The following is a 20,891-nucleotide window of genomic DNA, read 5'->3' on the forward strand; positions in this document are numbered from 1 at the left end:
TCTTAAAAATGCTTGTAGAGACTCTAAAGATTTTAGGAGAATTGAAAGCAAACTCGATTGTTAAACTCAAACCCAACTAAGAGCACTCCCAGCAGAAATCCCAAAATTATGCTCCTATATTCCTCCCTAAAGCTTCCCTATTTAATTTTAGGATCTCGATTTTATAAATACATACATCAGATCTCCTATTTTCTACATAAAAACAATAATTATGTGTGGGCCCTACTAATTATAAGCTTAAAATAAATTTAGGGTGGGTGTAAATTTAAGATTGAATTTAGGTAGGTGTAAAATTTTTGTGGGCCCCATCTAATTTAGGGGATCTGCTGGATGCATTTTTTATCTCATTTTCAATTGTTTTAGCCTAAATTTAGAGTTAGTGATGGATTTAGGTGATCTGCTGGGAGTGCTCTAAATGCCTATGGCGCAAAATAGGTGAATCTTGGACAAATTTAATATATTGCAGTGTTGACTATATTTTTTTTTTGGAAAAAGTGTTGACTATATTGAATGAAAATGAGGATAGAGAACTAAAATAAAAAACTTTGATCAACTAAACAAAAAAGGAAAGAAAAAAAATAAAAAGGAAAAGAAAGAAAACCGTTGAAGGTTTAAAAAAATTGTCAATGTGGTATTTGACCAGGCTCTTTAAAACATCTCGACTCATTTGGTAAGTATATGGCTGCCCTTTTTTATACATAAAAGTTGTGATTTATTTTTTGTTAAAAAAGATACGTTGCACAAAATTTATTAATTAAGTCAAGATGGCCGAGTGGTCTAAGGCGCCAGTTTCAGGTACTGGTCCGAAAGGGCGTGGGTTCAAATCCCACTCTTGACAATATCTGTATTTCTATTTTTTTTCCTATAATTATTATACTGATTTATTTTCTAAAAAAAACATTAAATTCAAAATCCCACTCTTGACAATATTTATATTTTTATATTTAATATACAATTAATGTATATTTGTATTTTTATATTCTTTTCCTACAATTAATATGTATTTTTATCTTATTTTCCTACAATTAATATACTGATTTATTTTCTAAAAAAAATATTAATGTCAAATTTAAATTAAATCCCACTCTTTACAATATTTATATTTTTATATTTTTTCTACAATTAATGTCTATTCGTATTTTTGTATTTTTATATTCTTTTCCTACAATTAATATACTGATTTTTTTATAAAAAAAACATTAATTTCAATTTCAAATTCAAGTTCAAATTCAAATTCTCTTATCTAGAGAAAACATTAATTTCAAATCTAAAATGCAGACATATCAGGAAATTAACCGTGTATTTGGCACCGATGATAGTTAACGATCTTAGTGAATTAAACGAAAATTTATAAATTGTTTTCCAAATTTAATAATACATATATGATTCAACATTGATGAATCAAACTACATCTACTGGATCCCCTCTGTGCCATACCGTTAATAATGTATACCATCTATAAGATATTTGATTCTTGGAGAAGAAACGCAGAACAATGTTGGATTACAAGCTCGCGGGCGTATTACAATGAAACAGAAATGTAGGAGTTTAGATTACAAGGAGAAACTGAATTGAAATTACAGTAAAACTGAAACCAGTGAAAAAGCCGAGTCGAGGAGAGTCCTCTGTCCGCAAGACGAGATACGCCCCGGTAGTGCTCTCGGTTTGGCGTGTCGTCCCCAAAGATGAAACGGCTTCGTCTCGTAGGTAGCAGCACCGCACACCAACGAGCTCCGGCGAACTGGAACGAGGCGAGAACAGAACTTTACGATGCAGAGTGCAACAGAGTAAGAGTGTAATGCTTGTTTTCAGGTAGTGTACTATGATGCATGGAGGCTGTCCTATTTATAGGGCACAGTCCACATCAATAGGGGGAGTTAATACCATTGATGGTATTTAAGTGTGTCGGGAGTTACAGACAGAAACGGACGTAACAGCCCTGCTGTTTGAATTTGCCATGAATTCTCCGACAGCGGTTACAGAAGTAACGGCTGCAGTAATGTGGAAGCTTCCTGGGAGACAGCGGTTACAGAATTTGCCATGAATTCTCCGACAGCATGTCGGGTGACGGGACGGGACGGGACGGGACCGGGGCCGGGCCGGGCGGGCGGCGGCGACGGCGCGCGCGTGTGGGCTTTGCAACCCGTCACTTGTGCACACAGTTTTATTACATCCTGTGATGTAATAACTTTTATACTGTAATAAATGTTATCCACATTCCGATGTGGGATAAGCATTAAATCTTATTTAATGCTTATCTTTTCCCACAGCTCAATGTTTCAAGTACCCAACTTTAAACAATTATTTCTCACTCACCGGAAATCGGTTTTGAGTAAATAAATATACTACGATCATCTACTCGGAACGTAGAAAATCCTGTCCCATTTAATTATGCTAAATTAAATGTTTTCGGTACTCGAAAAATTCTCAAACATTGGTTACTCAGAACCAATTTCCAACAAACAATATAGAAAATCACCCTATAAAACACCAGCCCACCCCGCCGCCATACAATACACCCTATAAATTCAAGTTATTGATTTTGAATTTCAACACCCAACCATTGTCAATAAACAATAATTGAGCGAATTATACAAAACATGGTACAAGTTTCTAGAAACGGTAATTTTGAAAGGGATGGTTTTATTCCTAGCTCTTATTTCACTTATTATAACTTGTTAATAATAATAATAATAATAATAATAATAATAATAATAATAATAAGGAAAAAGTAGCAATTAAGTCCATAACATGGATACCCCTATGACGTTTAGTCCTCTATACTCGACATTGGATCAATCAAGCTCTCAATATCTCAATTTCGGTACAATTAAACCTTCCCCGCTAATGGCCATTAAATGCCGTTAGTGTTTTTTTTTTTTAATTAAATATGGTGGATTCTCGGCGTACAACTCAGAGTAGTGAGAAATTGAAGACAAAGTAGGATGGTAGAAGACGAGGGCGGCCGACGGCTGTTTGCGGTGAAGGATAGAAGTTGGGATATGATTGTTCATAATCAACATCTATTGTTTTGAAGTCAACGATGTCTTGTGCTCCTAAGATTTTCGAGGCCCGATTTGGATGTTTCGCTGGAGATGGTCATGTACCTAGGCCGAATAAGATGATGATTTTGGGAATTTAGGATTAAATGCCCAGATTTATAGGCAATGGCAAACGATGAGACATTGGCTGCCAGATTTGAGGAGTAAGATGTGGCGACCGGAGAATTGTTGGATGTGGAGAGGAGATTGCAAATTTGAGAAATTGCGGATTTTCGGTGGGATTTTCAGAAAACTCCCATAGATGAAAGGTAGTTGGAATTGCGTGGGTCAGAGGCTGGGACAACTGGTATTGTTGAAAAATTTAGGGAGAAGAGAGATGAGTCAGTGGTGGCTCGTGGCAGCAGAGAGACAAGAAAAGATGGAGAGAAGGAAGAGATTTTCTTTGACTGTTTTTTTTTGTCTTGTGAATCTTTTCTGAAAATTGATAGAGAACATGTGAGTGTGGTCAGACTAAGGGGGGTGTATTCGTTGTGGAATTTGATGGATTTCTATGGATTTTAAAAGTCTGAGTGTATTCGTTCAAGACTTTTAAAAGTCTGCAGAAATCTGGGTGTATTCGTTCAAGACTTTCAAAAGTCCATATAAATCTGGGTGTATTCGTTCAAGACTTTTTAAAATCCATACAAATCTAAGTGTATTCGTTATTCCATTGACTTAAAATCCGGAATGACTTTCATGGATTTCATCCAAAACATACACACGATTAGGGGGGTGTATTCGTTGTGGATTTCCACAGACTTTCATGGATTTCATCCAAAAAATACACACGATTAGGGGGGTGTATTCGTTGTGGATTTCCACATACTTTAAAAAGTTCATGGAATTTAAATTCCATGGAATTTAAATTCCATGGAATTCACATAGATTCCAGACGACTTTCAAAGAATTCGTGGTTGGATTTCACCCCGATTTTCACTGATTTTCGAAGACTTTACGGAATAATTCTGGAATTGAATTCCATGAAAACCAACGCCCGCTGAGTCCCAGCACCGCTGAAAACCCAGCGACCGCTGGGTTCCAGCGACCGCTGGGAATAAGTTATATAATGTTATTCCCAGCGAGCGAATCACCGCTGGTCACCATGAGTAGCAAGTGAATCAAACCCAAAACATACTTTTCAACTAGACTAACACAGACCTGTCCTATATGTATATGACAATGGCATTAAAAATCATATAAGAATGTTTTACACGCATAAATACAGGGATAAAAGAATTCGATAGCAAGCAAGCAAGAAAAAAACCAATATAATAATCCTCTCCATCACATCTCCCTCTCCATTCTATGGCTCGGAGCATGAGAGTGGACTGTCAGTCAATCAGGTAACATAGTTAATCCAAAGCATTCGGCCAGCGCTGGACACCCAGCGAGCGCTGGGTTTCCAGCCAGCGCTGGCCTTATGATATATATATATATATGAGCGGCCGCTGGGTGCAGCGGCCGCTGGCTTCTTGGCCGCGGCCGCTGGAACTCAGCGCTCGCTTAAAACTTCATGGATTTCAATTCTCGTGGTTCTTGGCCGGATTTCAGAGGGAGAGATTGATTGTTTGAAAGAACCAGTGATGTCACCGAAAAAAAATGAAAGAATAGATCGAAAAAGATGGACAGTAATTTTTTCTGTGAAATTTTCATATTAAATGTGGTGGTTCCCACCACATATGTAATAAATAGATAAATTGAAAAGAACTAACAGTATTTAATGGCTGTTAGTGGGGAGGGTCTAATTGCACCGAAATTGAAACATCAGGAGCTTGATTGATCTAATGTCGATTATAGGGGGCTAAACGTCATAGAGGTGTCCATGTTAAGGGCTTAATTGCTACTTTTTCCTAATAATAATAATAATTTTCGTCGTGTATGAGATATTAGTTGATTCGTTATTTACAGGTTGGGAGTCCACCTAATCCCAAACCTTCGGGGTGTTTTTATTTTAAATAATAATAAAATTTTACTCTCTTATACTTATAGCCTCTAAATTTATAATTCACCCAAAAAATTTGGGAAAAAAATGGGTTGGCACATGCATTTTAAACTATCATTATCATTTATCAGCCATTACTCCATTTATTCAATCATCCAACCTCTTCAATATTTGATTGATTTATATTTTTTCCACGTCGCAGATATTCACCGAACCAACCAAATCTATTTTGAGAGATTTATTCATGACAACTCCAATCACCCAATTTATAATATTTATAGAATTATTTTGTTATCATTTTTAATCATATTATCTTTAATGTATTAAATAATTAGTAAAGTAATAACAATAAATTAAGAGAGAATGATAAATAATTTGATATTATATAGAGAAAATAATAGAATTGTATTGTGTGTGTAATTATAGCAACATGAGTATCTATTTGCAGAGAAATTTATTTTGATATAATATGTAATGTATATTTAATATTTAACTTAAAACAAAATAAAATTTAATCTTAGAGTGGCGGTTGGATTGGGTTGACTAAGATTGCTGTTATTCGTAATCTTAGAGTTGCGGTGATAATTAATCTGAAATTTTTTGCATAGAGAATCCGCCCATTAGGAAAATATTTGTGGAATTTTTACAAAAATTTGCCATCCTGAATTCCGGTGTAGTTTACAAGTCTGACGTATTTTATTTAAAAAGAAATGATTATCTGAATTAACATAAAAGAAGAGACAAACATCTGTCTCCACTCCTTTTAATTTATTCTCTCTCTCGCTTTTGGTTGAGTGAAGTGCCGCACCGTCACTTTCCACAAAGCCCAAGCTTCTATACCACACTTTCCTACCGAAATAATTCTTGATTCCTGTGGTTTGAGTTCAGATAATGGGTGGATCTGGAACTGCAAGCTTCCTCAAATTGCTCCTTACTAATTTCGACATTCTTGCTGGGTAAGATCCTCTCTCTTTTTGTGGGTTTTGCGTTTTGCTTTGGTTGATTCTAGATTTTAATCTGCTCGGTTACTGTCGTCTGTTGATATATTTTCGGATGTGCTTTAAATCTTGCAAATGTTTTCGATTATAACGGTTGAAAGTGTTGATCTATAGAAACAAACTATTACTATTTCTTTTCTGCAGGGTTTTGCTTTTAATTTTTACCATTCATATTTTTAATAAAAAAAAAATCTGATTATAATGCAGGCCTGTGGTTACTCTGGTGTATCCTCTGTAAGTCCAGCTACGCCTCTCTCTCTCTCTCTCTCTCTGTCTCTCTCTCTCTCTCTTTCTTGTGGTATATTTTTCTCCAACTTCCTACTCAATTGTTGTAACAAGTTCTTTCTCGATTAATTGAAGAGCCATTTATTTCTCACTGTGCTGATTAATTCTGCTGGAATTTGAGCTCTTGGGCAGATATGCATCGATTAGGGCAATCGAGACAAAGTCACCTATTGATGATCAACAATGGCTAACTTATTGGGTTCTTTACTCTATGATTACTCTTTTTGAGCTTACTTTTGCAAAACTTATTGAATGGTAAGTCTCTTCTAGTTTGATGCGATTTTCATCTCAGAGAACATACACATGGCTATATGATTTTTTAGTTATGGACCGTTATTTTCTTGCATATGATGTGATGTTTCTAGCTTGTCTTGGCTTAGCTGAACCTTGTATTGTTATTTTGATTTCCATGTTTTGAAACTCCTGTTGAGGAACTCAATGCCTTCTGATTGCCTAAGTAGTAATGGGAGATCATATTTGGACAACTGTTGGGAATAGATTTAGCTCCGAGATATTACTTAACTTTGAAGCTTGTTAGGTGTGAGCTTGTTTGACCATCTTAACCTTCAATTACTCAATCTTATGTTTTATCAATCTATCCTATCACTCAAAGCTAATACCCCCTTTACGTGCTTAATGTTTCCCCAGATCATGAATAGCAAATTTTTGCGTGCGTTATCACAATCAACTATCTTTCTTTCATCTTGCTAATGTAGTATTTTAAATGAAAAATGAGTGAGGAAAAAGTGACAACTGACAACATATAGGAGAAAAATGTATGAAGAGATTCTGGAGGCACTATTTGAATGCCACAACTTTGAAATTTGATGGAGGCAAAAGAATTAAAACACAATTACTACTTGATAAGCCTTTAAGTTCTCAAAGGTTCCACAAGAACCTTAGGATGATATGCTAAGGCTTCAAAACTATAATCTAGTGAATTGCTGTGGATTAGTTGAATACAGAGGAATAGATGGCAGAAGAACCTCTAAAACTTTTGTTCAAATAATTGTTGTTAGTTTCTTACAGTGAAGATGAAGTACCTGTATGATACTATCATTGATGTTTCTAATCATCAATGTTTATACATGATAGGTTGCCATTCTGGTCATACGCAAAGCTAATCTTCACCTGCTGGTTGGTGATTCCGTACTTCAGCGGAGCTGCCTATGTCTACGAACACTATGTAAGGCCTTACCTTGTTACTCGGCAGAAGACAGTTAACATCTGGTATGTTCCAAAGAAAAAAGACATATTCAGCAAGCCCGACGACATCCTCACTGCAGCAGAAAAATATATCCAAGAACATGGACCTGATGCATTTGAGAAGATGATTCACAGGGTATGCGACTTATGCTCCAGTTGCTTATTAAACCTGGGATTTAATCTAGTCTTAAATTCTCCTAATTTCTTGACATTGCTCATGATTTTCCATTTCCACCCAGTCCAGGGACACCATTCCAAGCACTAGTAACTACACTTTCCATAGCGAGAGCTACAGCTACGAAGATGATTACAGGTACTGATGTGCTCAAGTTGAATAGTTTCTTGTTCCTTTGTTCGAGACGAGGAAGATGCTTTTGTAAAGAGGAGACAGTAATTTGATGTGTTATTGTAGTATATTTGTATCATGAGTGTGTGATGCTTCTAGTGTAGTTGATACTGGAGAAGTTCGATTATCAATCATATGACCCCTTTTCCTACTACCAAGTTTTGCTGTTTCAGAATGCCCACTTTTCCTGTTAATTTTAATTACATAATGCATGAAGCAACGTTGGATCTAAGGAATTGAAAATGTGAAATTGAATTAGGCGACCCAATCAGGTGAATCGATTGGTATTGAGGTGTAGATAAAAGTAAACAAGATTGGTTTGAGAAAGCATTTAAACAAGAAAATTGAGCACGTTTCTCGAACTTAAAATGTGAAATTGAATCATAGGCGAATACAAAAAAAAAAAAAAAAAGTTTTGAGCACATGAAAAAATAGAAAGAAAAAAAATTGAGCACAACATAAAGTATTTCAAACGCAAAAAAATGATCACAAATAAGGAACAAAAATATTGGGGGCATTCCGAGAATTGAACTCGGGACCTCTCGCACCCTAAGCGAGAATCATACCACTAGACCAAATGCCCTTTTGATGGATAGTTTAACAACTAATAATTAATTCAAATCTGTAATCCTTGGTACTTTTTTTTTTATCCCTTTATCTTTAGGGGGCGTTTACTTTGGAAGATTAGTTTTTATAGATAAAAAATAGTAAATTTAATCCCTTACTTATATGATTGATTAAAAGTTTGGGATATTTCAAAACTCTTGATTATTTATATCATTTAAATTAATTTTACTTCATTCTTATCTCATTGAAAGTGTGGGATTGAAAAAATTCTACTATTAAGGCTGAGTTTACTTTAATGGATAAATTTAATCATGTAAATCGATGGATAACAAAAATTTGTCTTAAAATGTCTTATTTCTTTTCCAACATTTGACACAAAAGAGATGTTTACCATTTTTTCTTCATTATTTTCACTTCAAGGATGAATAATATTATCCATCCATTTTTTAGTGGATAATATTATCCATTCTTGAAGTGAAAATAAGAAAGGACAAAATAGTGAACATCTTTTTTGTGTGTCAAATGTTGAAAAATAAAGGAGACATTTCAAAGCATAAATTTTTGTTATCCTTTCTTTTCCATTGATAAATTTATCCATAAAAGTAAACGCAGCCTAAGGATAAAAATATTCAATCATGCATCTTATAAATCATGCAAGTAAACGCCCCTTTAAAGTTAAAAATGAGAGACAGAGACTTGTATAAAGATGAAACCATAAATAAGGGCCGCAATTCGTATCTCCAATCTCCAGCAACTTCCATTTTTATTTGTACTCTTTTGTTCCCACATGTCGGTCGAAGAAATAGAATTGATACTCCCAACTCTCTCTATCTCTTTCTTTGTTTTATATAGATATTGTTTTGCGGAAGTTCAGCTCGATAATAACTCTTTCAGGATAATACTAATCAAATTCTCTGATGATTATCCTTCAAGAATAAAGAGTCCAATGGTCTGCTGCTGATCATATTCGTAGGATTAGATAACCTATTGAAGTATATCTGATATATAATTCCACTTGTATAAGGAGTCTTGTGTTTACCTATAAGTTTATCACGACTTCTGAAAGTGTATCACTCCATATACCTAACTCCGCATGTATAGTCGACGTAATAACAAATAACTAAGAGTATTTATACTCTAACAATCTTCCCTTTGTCATTTATGCAGACAAAATAAAATATTGCTCAATACATAAATAATCAGCAATAAAAACTCAAAATAAATGTGTAAGCATATAAACAAAGATCCTTCTTAGTATATGCAACTCCCCCTCAATCAAATCAACGAGCAATAGAGCATAATGTCATCACAAGTACAAACTAGAGTTAGGGAGTTCATCAATAACTAAAACAGCAACAAAACAACACCATAAACGAACTAAGCTAAAGAGAAATAACCAACAGCAATGGCTGCAAAATCTAAAAGATCTAACTATCAAAGTAAATGACGAAGCAGAATCATCATCACCAATTTCCAAATCAGCCTTGGCCTCATCAAGGGTATCTTGATCATCATCAATATTCTCTACAGTACCTACATCAGCAGTTGTACCAGCCTGATCAAAATCAGTGTGGCGCAAAACATAGAGAGGAGCTTTAAGATTAGGTTTGCACTTAATGCAACGAGCCATGGTGGTTGTAAAAAATTCCAATTGGCACTCCAATTTCTTCACCGATGGCGAAGATTGGACTTTGGTGACTGATTCTTTAAGGTCTTAACCACCACCCACAAGCTTTTTAACAAAACCATAATATTTAATATTGATAGTATCAGCAACTATACCAAGCTTCCAAGTAATACCAGTAGAGACGAAATACATGGTTTTCAATAATTCCCGAATGGTGCGTTCCAGTTGAAGAAAAATAATATTGTGAGCCTATAAATAAGAAAGGCTGAACACATAAGAGACAAATCAATTTACCTTTTTACTGAAGCTTGATAAGGAATAGAAGATGTATAACAATACGTACCAATCTTCCAAGAGATACCAGAAGTGACAAAAAACACAATAATATAGTATCGGAAGAACCAAGTGCAAGAACAGATACAAATATCGAAATCATTAGAATACCAGAAGGAATAGGTGCACTTCATGTTACTGTGCGTGGGAGTGTACATCCAAACATGATGGTAGTACATCTTCGTACAATGAACGATTAGTCATAAAATGCATAATCCAAGTTCTCCTCTCAATTATTTGAATCGATCAGCATCTAAAGGCTTCATGAATATATAAACAATATGCTTCTCAGTTTGACATGTGTCATATGCTTCTTTGGTATCGATGGCATGGTTTGACATCCCTCTAAATAACATATGTTCGAATGAGTTTCTTCAAGTTCTTCATACTAGTGTGACCAAATTTTTAGTGTCATATTTCGATCAAATTGGTCTGCATTTTAAGATATGTATTGTCAGCAATAATGACATAACAACTATCATTCGAGCGCTTTTCAATAATAAAATCCTTTTCTTCATCCTTAACCAATCATAACCAAGCATAGATTTTTATCAAACAAATTCGAGTGTTACATCCCAATATTGGGGAAATTGTTCAATGATCAAAGATTTGAATTATTTTTCAAAACGAGGAGGGTGCTGACAATTCGCAGATTGACTGAGTCGCATATAACTGCCATTTTTGAATTTGCAGAGAAAACTAGAGGAGGCACTCTTCCGTGCAACCGGTTGCACCGTGTAACTGGTTTCTGAATGAACTTCAACATACAAATGACACTCGAAGCATTTGTATGTTGAATTAGTGTTATTCAAAAATGTTCAAGTCTCATTTTCCAAATGAAGTTGTGTCATTCTGAAAATCAGTTGCACGGTGCAACCGATTGCACTGGAGTATTTGTGAAACTAGAATGGAATAGAAGCAGGGTGAAGAAGAAGCGGTTATGGCTATTGCTTTTCTTATTTTATTTTCTTTATTTTTTTGCAAGTGTGGTCTATTACATTATTTTAAAAAGATGTACCAGACGAGAAGCGCGCCGTACAATAGTCATTGCATAGCAAAACCCTAACATGCATACACATGAGTATTTATATTTAGAAAGAGAAAAATCTCCCAATTTGAAGAAAAACCCTTCTCCGTCGACTGGGAACAGCACTGCCGCGCCTCTCAGAAGGTTCCAAACACACGCACATCGTATGCTTGGAAGCTCTAACGCCAGCCATAGCTTGTCTTCCCTCATTGCATTCAAGCCGCGCCAAATTCTTCTCTTGCAGCAGCAGCGAAACCGTTCGGCTTCGGCACCAATGGCCCAGTTGAAGCCTGATGACGAGTCTATTTTGATCTTCTCTGTCGCGCTCTGGCTCCAAAACAAGGGCTTTTCCAAAGTCTTCAAACGATTCTGCACGGCAGCTCAAATTGAGGTATGCATATATGCTGTGTTGTAGATTAATGAAAGAGAGATTATTTGGTGCCTTTAAGTATAATGCATTTTTGGTGGATAATTTGCTTATTGATTGTGGAATTGTTTGCTTCACTGTCGATAGTGTGCCCTGCAAATTTGTTTTTGCTGAACTCTATAGTGACCTTGTTCATTTTTTGGTGGAAGGGTGAGGATTGGAAGGCCAAGGCGCTTAATTTGAATGAGATTTTCTCGAAATATCAGGAGATTAGGTAAGCGAATTCAATAGGTTAACATTCAGGGTCTTTATATATACTTCAATGATGACCAAAATTTCATCTTTATTGGCCATTTACAGCTCTGCTTCCTCTGTTCTTGTTATGTTTCTTCCTTTCTATATGTCTTCTAGAATTTGTATTCATGGTGCTACGATTGTCTTTATATGCAGCAATAGTTCCTGCAAAGACTTGAAATTTCAGGAGAAGCAAGGTATTGTTTATGGATGACTTCATGCTGGTTCCACATATTTTCATCCTGATTATTGGATGATTAAATTTTGAATGATACAGCTAATAAAGGTTGTTCTCTCCTTCTGTCCAGAAGAACAGGTGGCTGACGTGGCAGAAAAAATTGCAAATGGTACAACTGCTGAGGAAATTAAAGGCAAGAAGAAGAAGAAAAAGAGCAAGGATGACACTTCAGTCAATGAAAGTGAAAAAACACTTGAAGATACAGCTGTGACAGAAAAGATAAATGAATCATATGAGAATGGCAATGAGGATGAAAGCGGCAATGCATCAAAGAAATCCAATGGTGACAAAATGCATGAACTTGCAGAGGATCAATCTGAGAAACCAAAAGAGAAGAAGAAGAAAAAGAAAAGCAAGTTGGCATCACAGCCGCTGGATGCTGATGTACCAGAGGTAACTGAACAGAAACAAGAAGTTTTATCATCTGAAAAGGCTGAGGATGCAGAAGATGGGATTCATGAATCTAAGAAGGCTTCCAAGAAAAGAAAAAGAATGGCTCCTGAAGAAAATCAAAATAAGTCTGGTGAGGAAGTAGCAATTGAAGAGTCAAAATCTAAAAAATCCAAAGGTCTCAAAGAAGGCAAAGATGTTCCACCACACACTGCCTTCCCTGAAGCCAATGGCCATGCAAAAAGTGATGCTCTTCAAGGGGATTTGCAGGAATTCTCTGCTAAGTCAGATTATGAAAGTGCTAAAAATGCTACAAACAATAATGAATTGGACAAATCAAGTCAGAAAAAATCTGCAAGCAAACAACCCAAAAGTTCTGAGGTATGTCCAGGTCTCTGTTTTTAAGTAATATATTAATATTAATTTATGACATTTTTGTATCATTGTGCAGTGAACTGTTAATATGGATATTAGCTAGTATCTATGCAAACACAGATTATATTTTGAATCCTGAGGGTGCATCCCCTGCACTATTAGTAGTATCACTATTAAAGCTCTCATAACTGCTTTAAAATTTCATCAATGCAATGTATGTATGGCCATTTATTTGTGCAGTTGTTTGTGCATGGTGGCTCGTGCATATTCAGAATGTGAGTAAGAAACTGTCTCGTTGTTCTCTTGTCTTCTAGGTCTGGTGGTATCTTATGCACTTTCTCTTGTATTTTCTTGTAGCGTATTGAACATCTCAAAATGTGTTTATCTTCTGATATTTAAAGTTTCGCTTTTATGTCCATGTAGAGATTGTTTGATGCTGTACTGAAAGAAAGAAAAAAAAATGGGTTATTCTTCTAGAAATAAGTTTGATTTTTGTTGCAGCCAACAACAGTGAAAGCATTCCAAAGAGTGAAGATTGATGAGGTGGAATTTGTTGATGACAGACTTCAAGACAATTCTTATTGGGCAAAGGTTTGTGGTTCCTTATCTTGTTGGCTGATTACATATTATATTTGGCAGTGAATGTACATGCCCATGTGTGCTTATATTTGCTAAAGTGACTAGATCTTCTTGTAACATAAATGTCATGCGATCTATTTAACTTTTTATTGTCATGTTTATCCAACAAAAATAATGTCTTAAAAAGGTGATTGGTTGGGGTAGTAGAATTGTGGAATGGCATGTGAGGGGAATTATTCCTACTTATGGTTCTTGGTATGTTGGTTGAAATCCTCCATGACTGCCCCATTTTCATTAACTATCTTCCCCTCCATTAATCAGATTGACTCTCATTTTCTACTGTCCTCAATCAAATACATCGGCATTGCCATTGGAAATTTGAACCAAGCACCTCCTTCATTTGTCCATTAATTAGTTTTTTAGAATCAAGCCTTGAGAGTTCTGAAAGTTAAAATATTGAATGTGGAATCATTTGGCCATAATTACCCAATCAGCTAATTTATGGAGAGAAATAATTTATATATGGATAGAAACTAACAAATACATGTATTAAAATCATATGGTTCGTCCGGATAGTAATTTTATTGTTTAATCCATTTGTCTGTGGAGTTAATGGTGCACTCAATTATTTTTTGCTGTTTTTTCAAAACGAACAATGGAATAAGCCTTCATTGACACTCTAGGTTTATATAAGTATGGTAATTGCGGAAGAAAGTGCCATAAATTTGCCTTTTGTTGACTCGTGTGGAAAGAATTGTCGAATGATATTTATTTTTTACGTTATTCATTGCAGGATGGTGCGGAAACTGGTTACGGAGCTAAAGCACAAGAAGTCTTGGGACAAGTCAAGGGAAGGTGTGTTTCTGTTTCTACTGAACATTGACCATCAAGAGTTTCCCCAGATAAAAAATGATACATGCGTTTTTGTTGGGGTTTTATTTTTCCTTTTCCTTCTTTTTTTTTTCTGTGGGAGGGGAGTGGCTGGAGAGGTGAATATTGAAGCATTTATTGAATTTTAATGAAAAAAACTAAATTGCAAAGTAAAGAGAAACACATTTGGTGAATGAACATCATACCGAGTGCTGTAAATATATTGTAGTTTGGTAAATCAAGTCGATGTAGTGTAACTAGTGTTCACGCTTCATCTCATGGTTGTTCAATTCTTTATTTACATCTGGTGCTATCCACTGAGTAAACTTCTTTTTTGTTAGTCTATGTTCATGTGTCTAGATAGTCGCCAAGCCTAGAAATAGAAGCGGAGCTTGGATATGCTTTTGTAGAATGTTTGAGGGTGTGTTTGGTAAGAAAAATGAAAGGATATATTGGAAGTCTTTTGAAACCTTGAAAGCTGCTCCTCACCCATCAGTTTTGATGTTTTTGGTTGTCTGAAATGATCCTCACCATGATTGTTGTTATGATTGCTATATCATTCTCTTTTTTGGTTAGGAGTATATACTTTTTCCTTGCTTAATTTAAGCGCTGAAAATCTTGCTTTTGATGTACACAATGTTCATGTATTGTATACTTTATCCTGGCCCTCGTGCTCTGTTGTATGTAGGGGCTTTCGACACGAGAAAACCAAGAAGAAGCGTGGCAGCTACAGAGGAGGGCAAATCGATCTGCATTCACACTCGATAAAGTTCAATTATTCTGATGAAGAATGAAACATGCATGTGAGGTTTTGAACTCAATTGTCCATTTCTTATCCCAGAATTGGGAAAGCCAGTTTTGGTGGTGTCCTATATTACCATTCAATGTATAATGACACCATTCTTGGCAGATATTTTGGTTATGATTTTATTCTCCACTTGCTCTCTTCATGTTTTCTTAGCTTATGTGGTCAACTAAGATTATTGTGAAGGTATATATTCTAGTAGACTATAGTAGTCTCATCCTCTCTAAGGGTTGTCTCCCCCTTCAGTTGCATTAGAATGACGTGGTGTGTGTATTTTCATTATTATTTTCTCTTTATTTTTATTAAGGAAACAAAAATGATGTTGATTTAGGCTTTAATCATGAAAAATTGGTGGGATGGAGTGGGTGCGTAGCTTTAAAGTAATGGTAGGCAATCGAAGGGGTCCGTTTCATTTTTGGGCCAAAAGTGTGTATAACAATTAATATTCGAGTCCCAAAATGGGGTAATCTATTTACTACATTCGGTAACTACTTCATCCATCTCTCATATAAACATTTAAACAGGTATTTTCCAGTTTGAAAGCTCAAATAACATAGTCATTATTTCAGAACCAGAGAAAAATAAATAAAATAATCTAGGAAATTACACTAAAATATTTATTGACAAAAAACTTTATTTTGTTACACACAATATGAATCACGTATAACATGCTTTTCTTGTTTGGAACTTTTAAACTTTTTAAAAACTAATACAGGCAAATACTAGTTTTTACTTTTGGCATGTTTAATTTGATCTTACTATATGACATAGTTTTTTCACCTTTGTAAAAGAATCAAAAATAGAATACTGTAGTTGTCTACTAGCTATGAAATGATGGGTGGGATTAGAAAGAAAGATAATTAAAGTGGAAGAACATAAAACAAAATAAAAGGTTATGCTGACTAAGGAGATCGAAGTGGTCTAGTTGGGCATGAGTATCTATAATTATAAAAACGAAAAAAAAAAAAGAAAGAAAAAAAACACACTATTCATGTTTTTGTTGATTAATAAATGTAATTTCCCAACCAAAAAAAGAAAAACTGCAACAGATCCGCTCAATATATTCCTCAAATCAATACTTTTTTCAGGTCGGTAGGAAATCATACTTTCCCCAAATCATGAAATGCACCATAATATCTTGATATCCCTTTCACATAAATATCTCCCATTTGATATTCTTTGTCCAAAAGTAAAAAAATAAAAATAATGATATTGATATACCGACGTATTTCAGAAATGGGACACATAGAAGAACATAGAGTGAAACATGCAGTTGGTGTCAATTAATGTTCATGCAACCCACTATGGACTTTTAATACTATTAATCATGATATTTATAGTATTATTATTTGAGTCGGCGAGAGTTTAATACGCCGTATAGGGCCTGCAATATTTATATATATTTCTGCTATTTATGATGTTTATACAGCTTTACTTTGCAGGCCACCTTCATATATTAAAATATTTGTAAATGTTATCATATCAAAGTAATCACATCTTTTCTTTTCTCTTTATTCTGTCTAGAAGAAATTCTTGATTTTGCAACGAATGCCACTCGTCAGTCGTCACTTCGTTTCCATTTTCAGCCAGGATTTGTGTCTTATTACGTGCTATTGCAAATAGGAGTATACAATATATGGGGCCAAACAAAAAGTACAGCTGCCAGTGCCTGCTACCTTCATGTTCCACGTCCCTTAAATATCTCATAATTAAAGAGTTTATAATTATATATTATGTCGGTGGACAATTAATTTACCTCGTATGAATTGACTATTTCATAAAAAAGGAAGGATGAAAATCAAATGATTGCAATGGGATTGCGATAAAGATAGAAATCGGGTACCGGTTAGGAGATACGTCTAATTTTGTCGACTCATATACTTCGACCACACGACTTAATTTCATGATATGTCATTCGCTTAGATTCTCTCCATTTAAAATTAGTTTTGTCTCGTGAGTACTCACTTTCCCTTATGGCAATATTAATCTTGAGTAGAAAAAAATAAGTGGCAATAATATTTTTTTCCAAAAAAAAAAAAAACACGTTAATCTTGAATAGTCAATTCAATTTTAGATAATCTCCGATCAATTTGATCTTGAGACTTCAACTCCGCCTATGTGGTTATTGGACTCTATTATGCAAATTTAAGGTGTTAGAGCATCTCCAACCATCAATTCTATATTTTACTCTACGGTTGAATACTAAATATTTATACTTTTTACTATTTTTTTTCTTTCAAATTATTGTTATTTCATATATGTTCACATATATTTATTGTATTTAAGTTTAAGTGCACTTTCAGTGGCGTTAAGGTATAAAACAAATATATATATATATATATATATATATATATATATATATATATATATATATGGTGTGATTTTAGTGAGAACTATAATTTTTATAAAAATGTGAGAACTATTAAAATTATTGTATTCACTGTAAAAATCAATGCATCTACTACCCTTGGAAAAAAAATCCTCTTCATGAATAATTTTTGCTACGTTTACTACTGTGTTATTGCTGCATAAAAGGCAAAACAAAATAACGAAGAAATTTCAATGAATCAACATTTTCTTGTAAACTAAGTAATTAACCATTATGTTTCTTAATGTAAATATAATTGCAAATTATACGCATTTTATTAAAAATATATTCAACTATAGATATATTCTTTTAAACCTCAAATTATTAAGTGTGCGTCAATATGTTCCGCATCCATTTCTTGACCTCGCAAAAAAGTAAATTTACCTCTAGATTTAAATAAAAATTACACGATAATATTTACCTTTTCTTTAAGTAATTAAATTTGGTGGGCCTTCGGTCCTTCTATTTATATTTTCGTTTATTAGAGGCGTCAGGTAAAGAAAAATAAAGGTGGTAAAACACGATAACTCGTTGGGAATAATGTTATCAGCACTTTGCTTCTTTTGAAAATAACATGGGTTCATTTTTAGTTAAAATACGACATCTTCTTCCAAAAATAAATAAATAAAGATAAATCATTTATAGAATCTTTTACAGTAACATTTTGCACCACCTGCCTCGCTGTTTTGTTCCTTACTTGTAAACCAAATATTTGACAAAGTGGAATTTTTTTGTGAAAAAGTAAAAACATATAAAAGGTAAAGGCTATTGACCAATAATTAATACACAAAATCTTGAGTACACCTGGATGTATCGTACAACCGGATTGACCCGTACCCAAATCAGGGTGCGGGTCAAAGTTTAAGTGAAAGTGCAACTCGATTGCACGGTACATCAGGGTGTGCCCAAGACCACCTCTAATTAATAAGAATGAGAATATTAACCATTTTGATTTCCTGAAATCTTTATGCTTTCTTGCTGGGCGAATCAAAGTTAACAACTCTATTTAATTTTGTACTTTTCTTTTCTCTCTTTTTTGTAGTATTTTATTCACGGATGACGCGTATTAATTTTTCACTATATCAACTGAAATGAAATTCATTTATATTTAAAATAATATTAATAAATTCCACTCTCCTCATGTGATTAAAAAAATGGTTGAATGGTGATAAAAAAAATATTGGCACATAAGTACATAAATTTTGAATCAATTTTAATTTTTTTCACGGATCTTTATCTTTATATATATAAAAAGCAAAGTAAATGTAATTTAATTCAATTGCAAGGATATAATTGGAATTTATGGAAAAAAATAAAACACCACTAAACCCACGTTTTGTTCAAATTTTCGTCAATGTTAATGCATAGTTTGTTTTGGATTTAGTAACTTAAAATTCTTCTTTTTTAACATCTCAAATCTTTTTTTCTTTTTTTATTTTGTACATAAAGAACATTATTGAATAAAATTTGTAACATGTAAATTAAATGAAAGACCGTGAAACGATTTTAAAATTGATATATAATATGTACAAAAAATAAATTTAAAATTAATAAGTTATTATTATATGGAACTTAATTATTTCTTTTCCTTGAAACTAGAAACATATCAATACTTTTTCCATTTGCACTTTTTCATCTTAAGTCTAAGAATTCGATCTTCTGAAGCAAAAAGATAAAGCTATAATTTTAATTGATTAAGTTAGTCGATTATGTTATAATTTATTTTGAAAACAAAATTATAAATTTATTACATTGCAAGAGAATGTTTACAAATGTTTTCTTAAAATATTTTCTTTCAATTTATTAATTATTTTATTCAATAAACAAATATTAAAATAATTATTATCTAATCTGGCAACAAATTAATTTCCACCAGTTTATTTTTCAAATAAAGATAATTAGTGATTAATTACTAAACAATTAATTGTGTAAATTGAATTTGTTCAAAATTATTGTTGCTTTCTAAATATGACATTTTTTTATTAGTGTATTTTTTTGTATCCATATAATTATCTTTGATAGGTATTAAATTAAGTTCGGAATCTTTACATATTTACTAATAATTCAAAAATATGTGTTGAGATATAGTCCATCGAGGACCAATATGTTTAATAGCAACTGTTATCACTACAAAAAAGCATCGGTTTACTGGCAAAATTTACCGCCGGCAGCTCCGCCGCCGGCGATTACTGGCGGCTTTCCGACGGTGGAGCGGCCGACCCGTAAATTTTAAATATATGGCGTACATACCGGCGGCAAAATCGCCGCCAGCAAATATTTAGGCCGCCGGGAAATGTCTATTATTATTTTTTTTTAATATTTAACAAATAGCGGCGGCATCTGCCGCCGGTAAAAAGAGAATGCGGGTCGGGCTTTAGCAGCGGCAATGGGCCGCCGCTAATTTTTAAGCCCAAACCTCTCCAGACCAGAACACCCCCCCTCCCCTCCAGCCCCCCTGCCCTGCTGCTGCCTGCCGCCTGTCGCCGCCGTCGCCTCCGTCAAGGTAAGCCCCTCCTTTCCTTCTCTCTCTCTCACCCTCTCACGCTCTCTTCATCTTTCTCCTCCTAATTTCAGGCCAATCCTGCCGCCTCACCGCTCCTGCCACCGCACGGTTCCGCCGTCGACTCCCACGGTACACTCTCGTTTTTAATAGACTTTTATTTATTTGTTTATTTATTTATTATTTATTTGTTTGATTAAAATTAACTTAACTCTAATTAATTTATAGGATGTTTAAAGTATGATTAATTGAAATTAATTTGCTAATTAGATTAATTTTGAATTGATTTAACTATAATTACTTTATAGGATGTTTAAAGTATGATTAATTGAACTTAATTTGCTAATTAGATTAATTTTGAATTGATTTAACTATAATTACTTTATAGGATGTTTAAAGTATGATTAATTGAAATTAATTTGCTAATTAGATTAATTTTGAATCGATTTAACTATAATTACTTTATAGGATGTTTAAAGTATGATTAATTGAAATTAATTTGTTAATTAGATTAATTTTAAATTGATTTACTGTTTCGGATGAAATGATATGTTATTATATATTGTGGGGTAGATTTAATCAATTTCTTAAGGATCTTCTCCCTTTGGGATAGAAATTGATTATTTCTTAAGGATCTTCTCCCAACAAATGATTGTGTTTGATTTTATTACCTTATTTTTTTTATTGTTTTATATGTTATTTTATTATTGTTTCGACATTGGGGGGCCGGGTA

At 33.9% G+C, this 20,891-nt stretch overlaps 2 protein-coding genes and 2 non-coding genes across 6 annotated transcripts; 3 read left to right on the forward strand and 1 right to left on the reverse strand.

The window, feature by feature from the left end:
* Positions 1–758: 758 nt before the first annotated feature.
* TRNAL-CAG (transfer RNA leucine (anticodon CAG)) lies at positions 759–838 on the forward strand. The gene has a single exon. It is a non-coding gene; the product is annotated as a tRNA-Leu (tRNA).
* A 4,727-nt stretch (positions 839–5,565) lies between these two features.
* LOC131020414 (HVA22-like protein a) lies at positions 5,566–7,976 on the forward strand. Of its 2 annotated transcripts, none has more exons than XM_057949190.1 (5): positions 5,566–5,939; positions 6,189–6,215; positions 6,399–6,521; positions 7,362–7,608; positions 7,712–7,976. In XM_057949190.1, the coding sequence occupies exons 1-5, from the start codon at positions 5,875–5,877 to the stop codon at positions 7,790–7,792; spliced, it is 543 nt and encodes a 180-aa protein (XP_057805173.1). In that variant the 5' UTR covers positions 5,566–5,874; the 3' UTR covers positions 7,793–7,976. The 2 variants fall into 2 exon arrangements, with proteins under 2 accessions (XP_057805173.1, XP_057805174.1); XM_057949191.1 differs by having other exon boundaries at positions 5,604–5,939; positions 7,717–7,976.
* A 353-nt stretch (positions 7,977–8,329) lies between these two features.
* On the reverse strand, positions 8,330–8,401 carry TRNAP-AGG (transfer RNA proline (anticodon AGG)). Its single transcript has one exon. It is a non-coding gene; the product is annotated as a tRNA-Pro (tRNA).
* A 2,977-nt stretch (positions 8,402–11,378) lies between these two features.
* Positions 11,379–15,422, forward strand: LOC131020416 (uncharacterized). Of its 2 annotated transcripts, none has more exons than XM_057949193.1 (7): positions 11,379–11,763; positions 11,949–12,013; positions 12,190–12,230; positions 12,345–13,042; positions 13,538–13,627; positions 14,409–14,470; positions 15,174–15,422. In XM_057949193.1, the coding sequence occupies exons 1-7, from the start codon at positions 11,413–11,415 to the stop codon at positions 15,277–15,279; spliced, it is 1,413 nt and encodes a 470-aa protein (XP_057805176.1). In that variant the 5' UTR covers positions 11,379–11,412; the 3' UTR covers positions 15,280–15,422. The 2 variants fall into 2 exon arrangements, with proteins under 2 accessions (XP_057805176.1, XP_057805175.1); XM_057949192.1 differs by having other exon boundaries at positions 11,383–11,763; positions 12,342–13,042.
* Positions 15,423–20,891: the final 5,469 nt, after the last annotated feature.

This window comes from Salvia miltiorrhiza, chromosome 4 (genome assembly GCF_028751815.1).
Source record: "Salvia miltiorrhiza cultivar Shanhuang (shh) chromosome 4, IMPLAD_Smil_shh, whole genome shotgun sequence".
NCBI classification, from domain to species: domain Eukaryota; kingdom Viridiplantae; phylum Streptophyta; class Magnoliopsida; order Lamiales; family Lamiaceae; genus Salvia; species Salvia miltiorrhiza.

Coding starts and splice junctions, on each gene's coding strand:
- LOC131020414 (XM_057949190.1), top strand. CDS start 5,875: ATGGGTGGATCTGGAACTGCAAGCTTCCTCAAATTGCTCCTTACTAAT. Junction 6,522..7,361: donor TTTGCAAAACTTATTGAATG/GTAAGTCTCTTC, acceptor TATACATGATAG/GTTGCCATTCTGGTCATACG. Junction 7,609..7,711: donor TTGAGAAGATGATTCACAGG/GTATGCGACTTA, acceptor ATTTCCACCCAG/TCCAGGGACACCATTCCAAG.
- LOC131020416 (XM_057949192.1), top strand. CDS start 11,413: ATGCATACACATGAGTATTTATATTTAGAAAGAGAAAAATCTCCCAAT. Junction 12,014..12,189: donor TCGAAATATCAGGAGATTAG/GTAAGCGAATTC, acceptor CTTTATATGCAG/CAATAGTTCCTGCAAAGACT. Junction 13,628..14,408: donor ACAATTCTTATTGGGCAAAG/GTTTGTGGTTCC, acceptor TATTCATTGCAG/GATGGTGCGGAAACTGGTTA.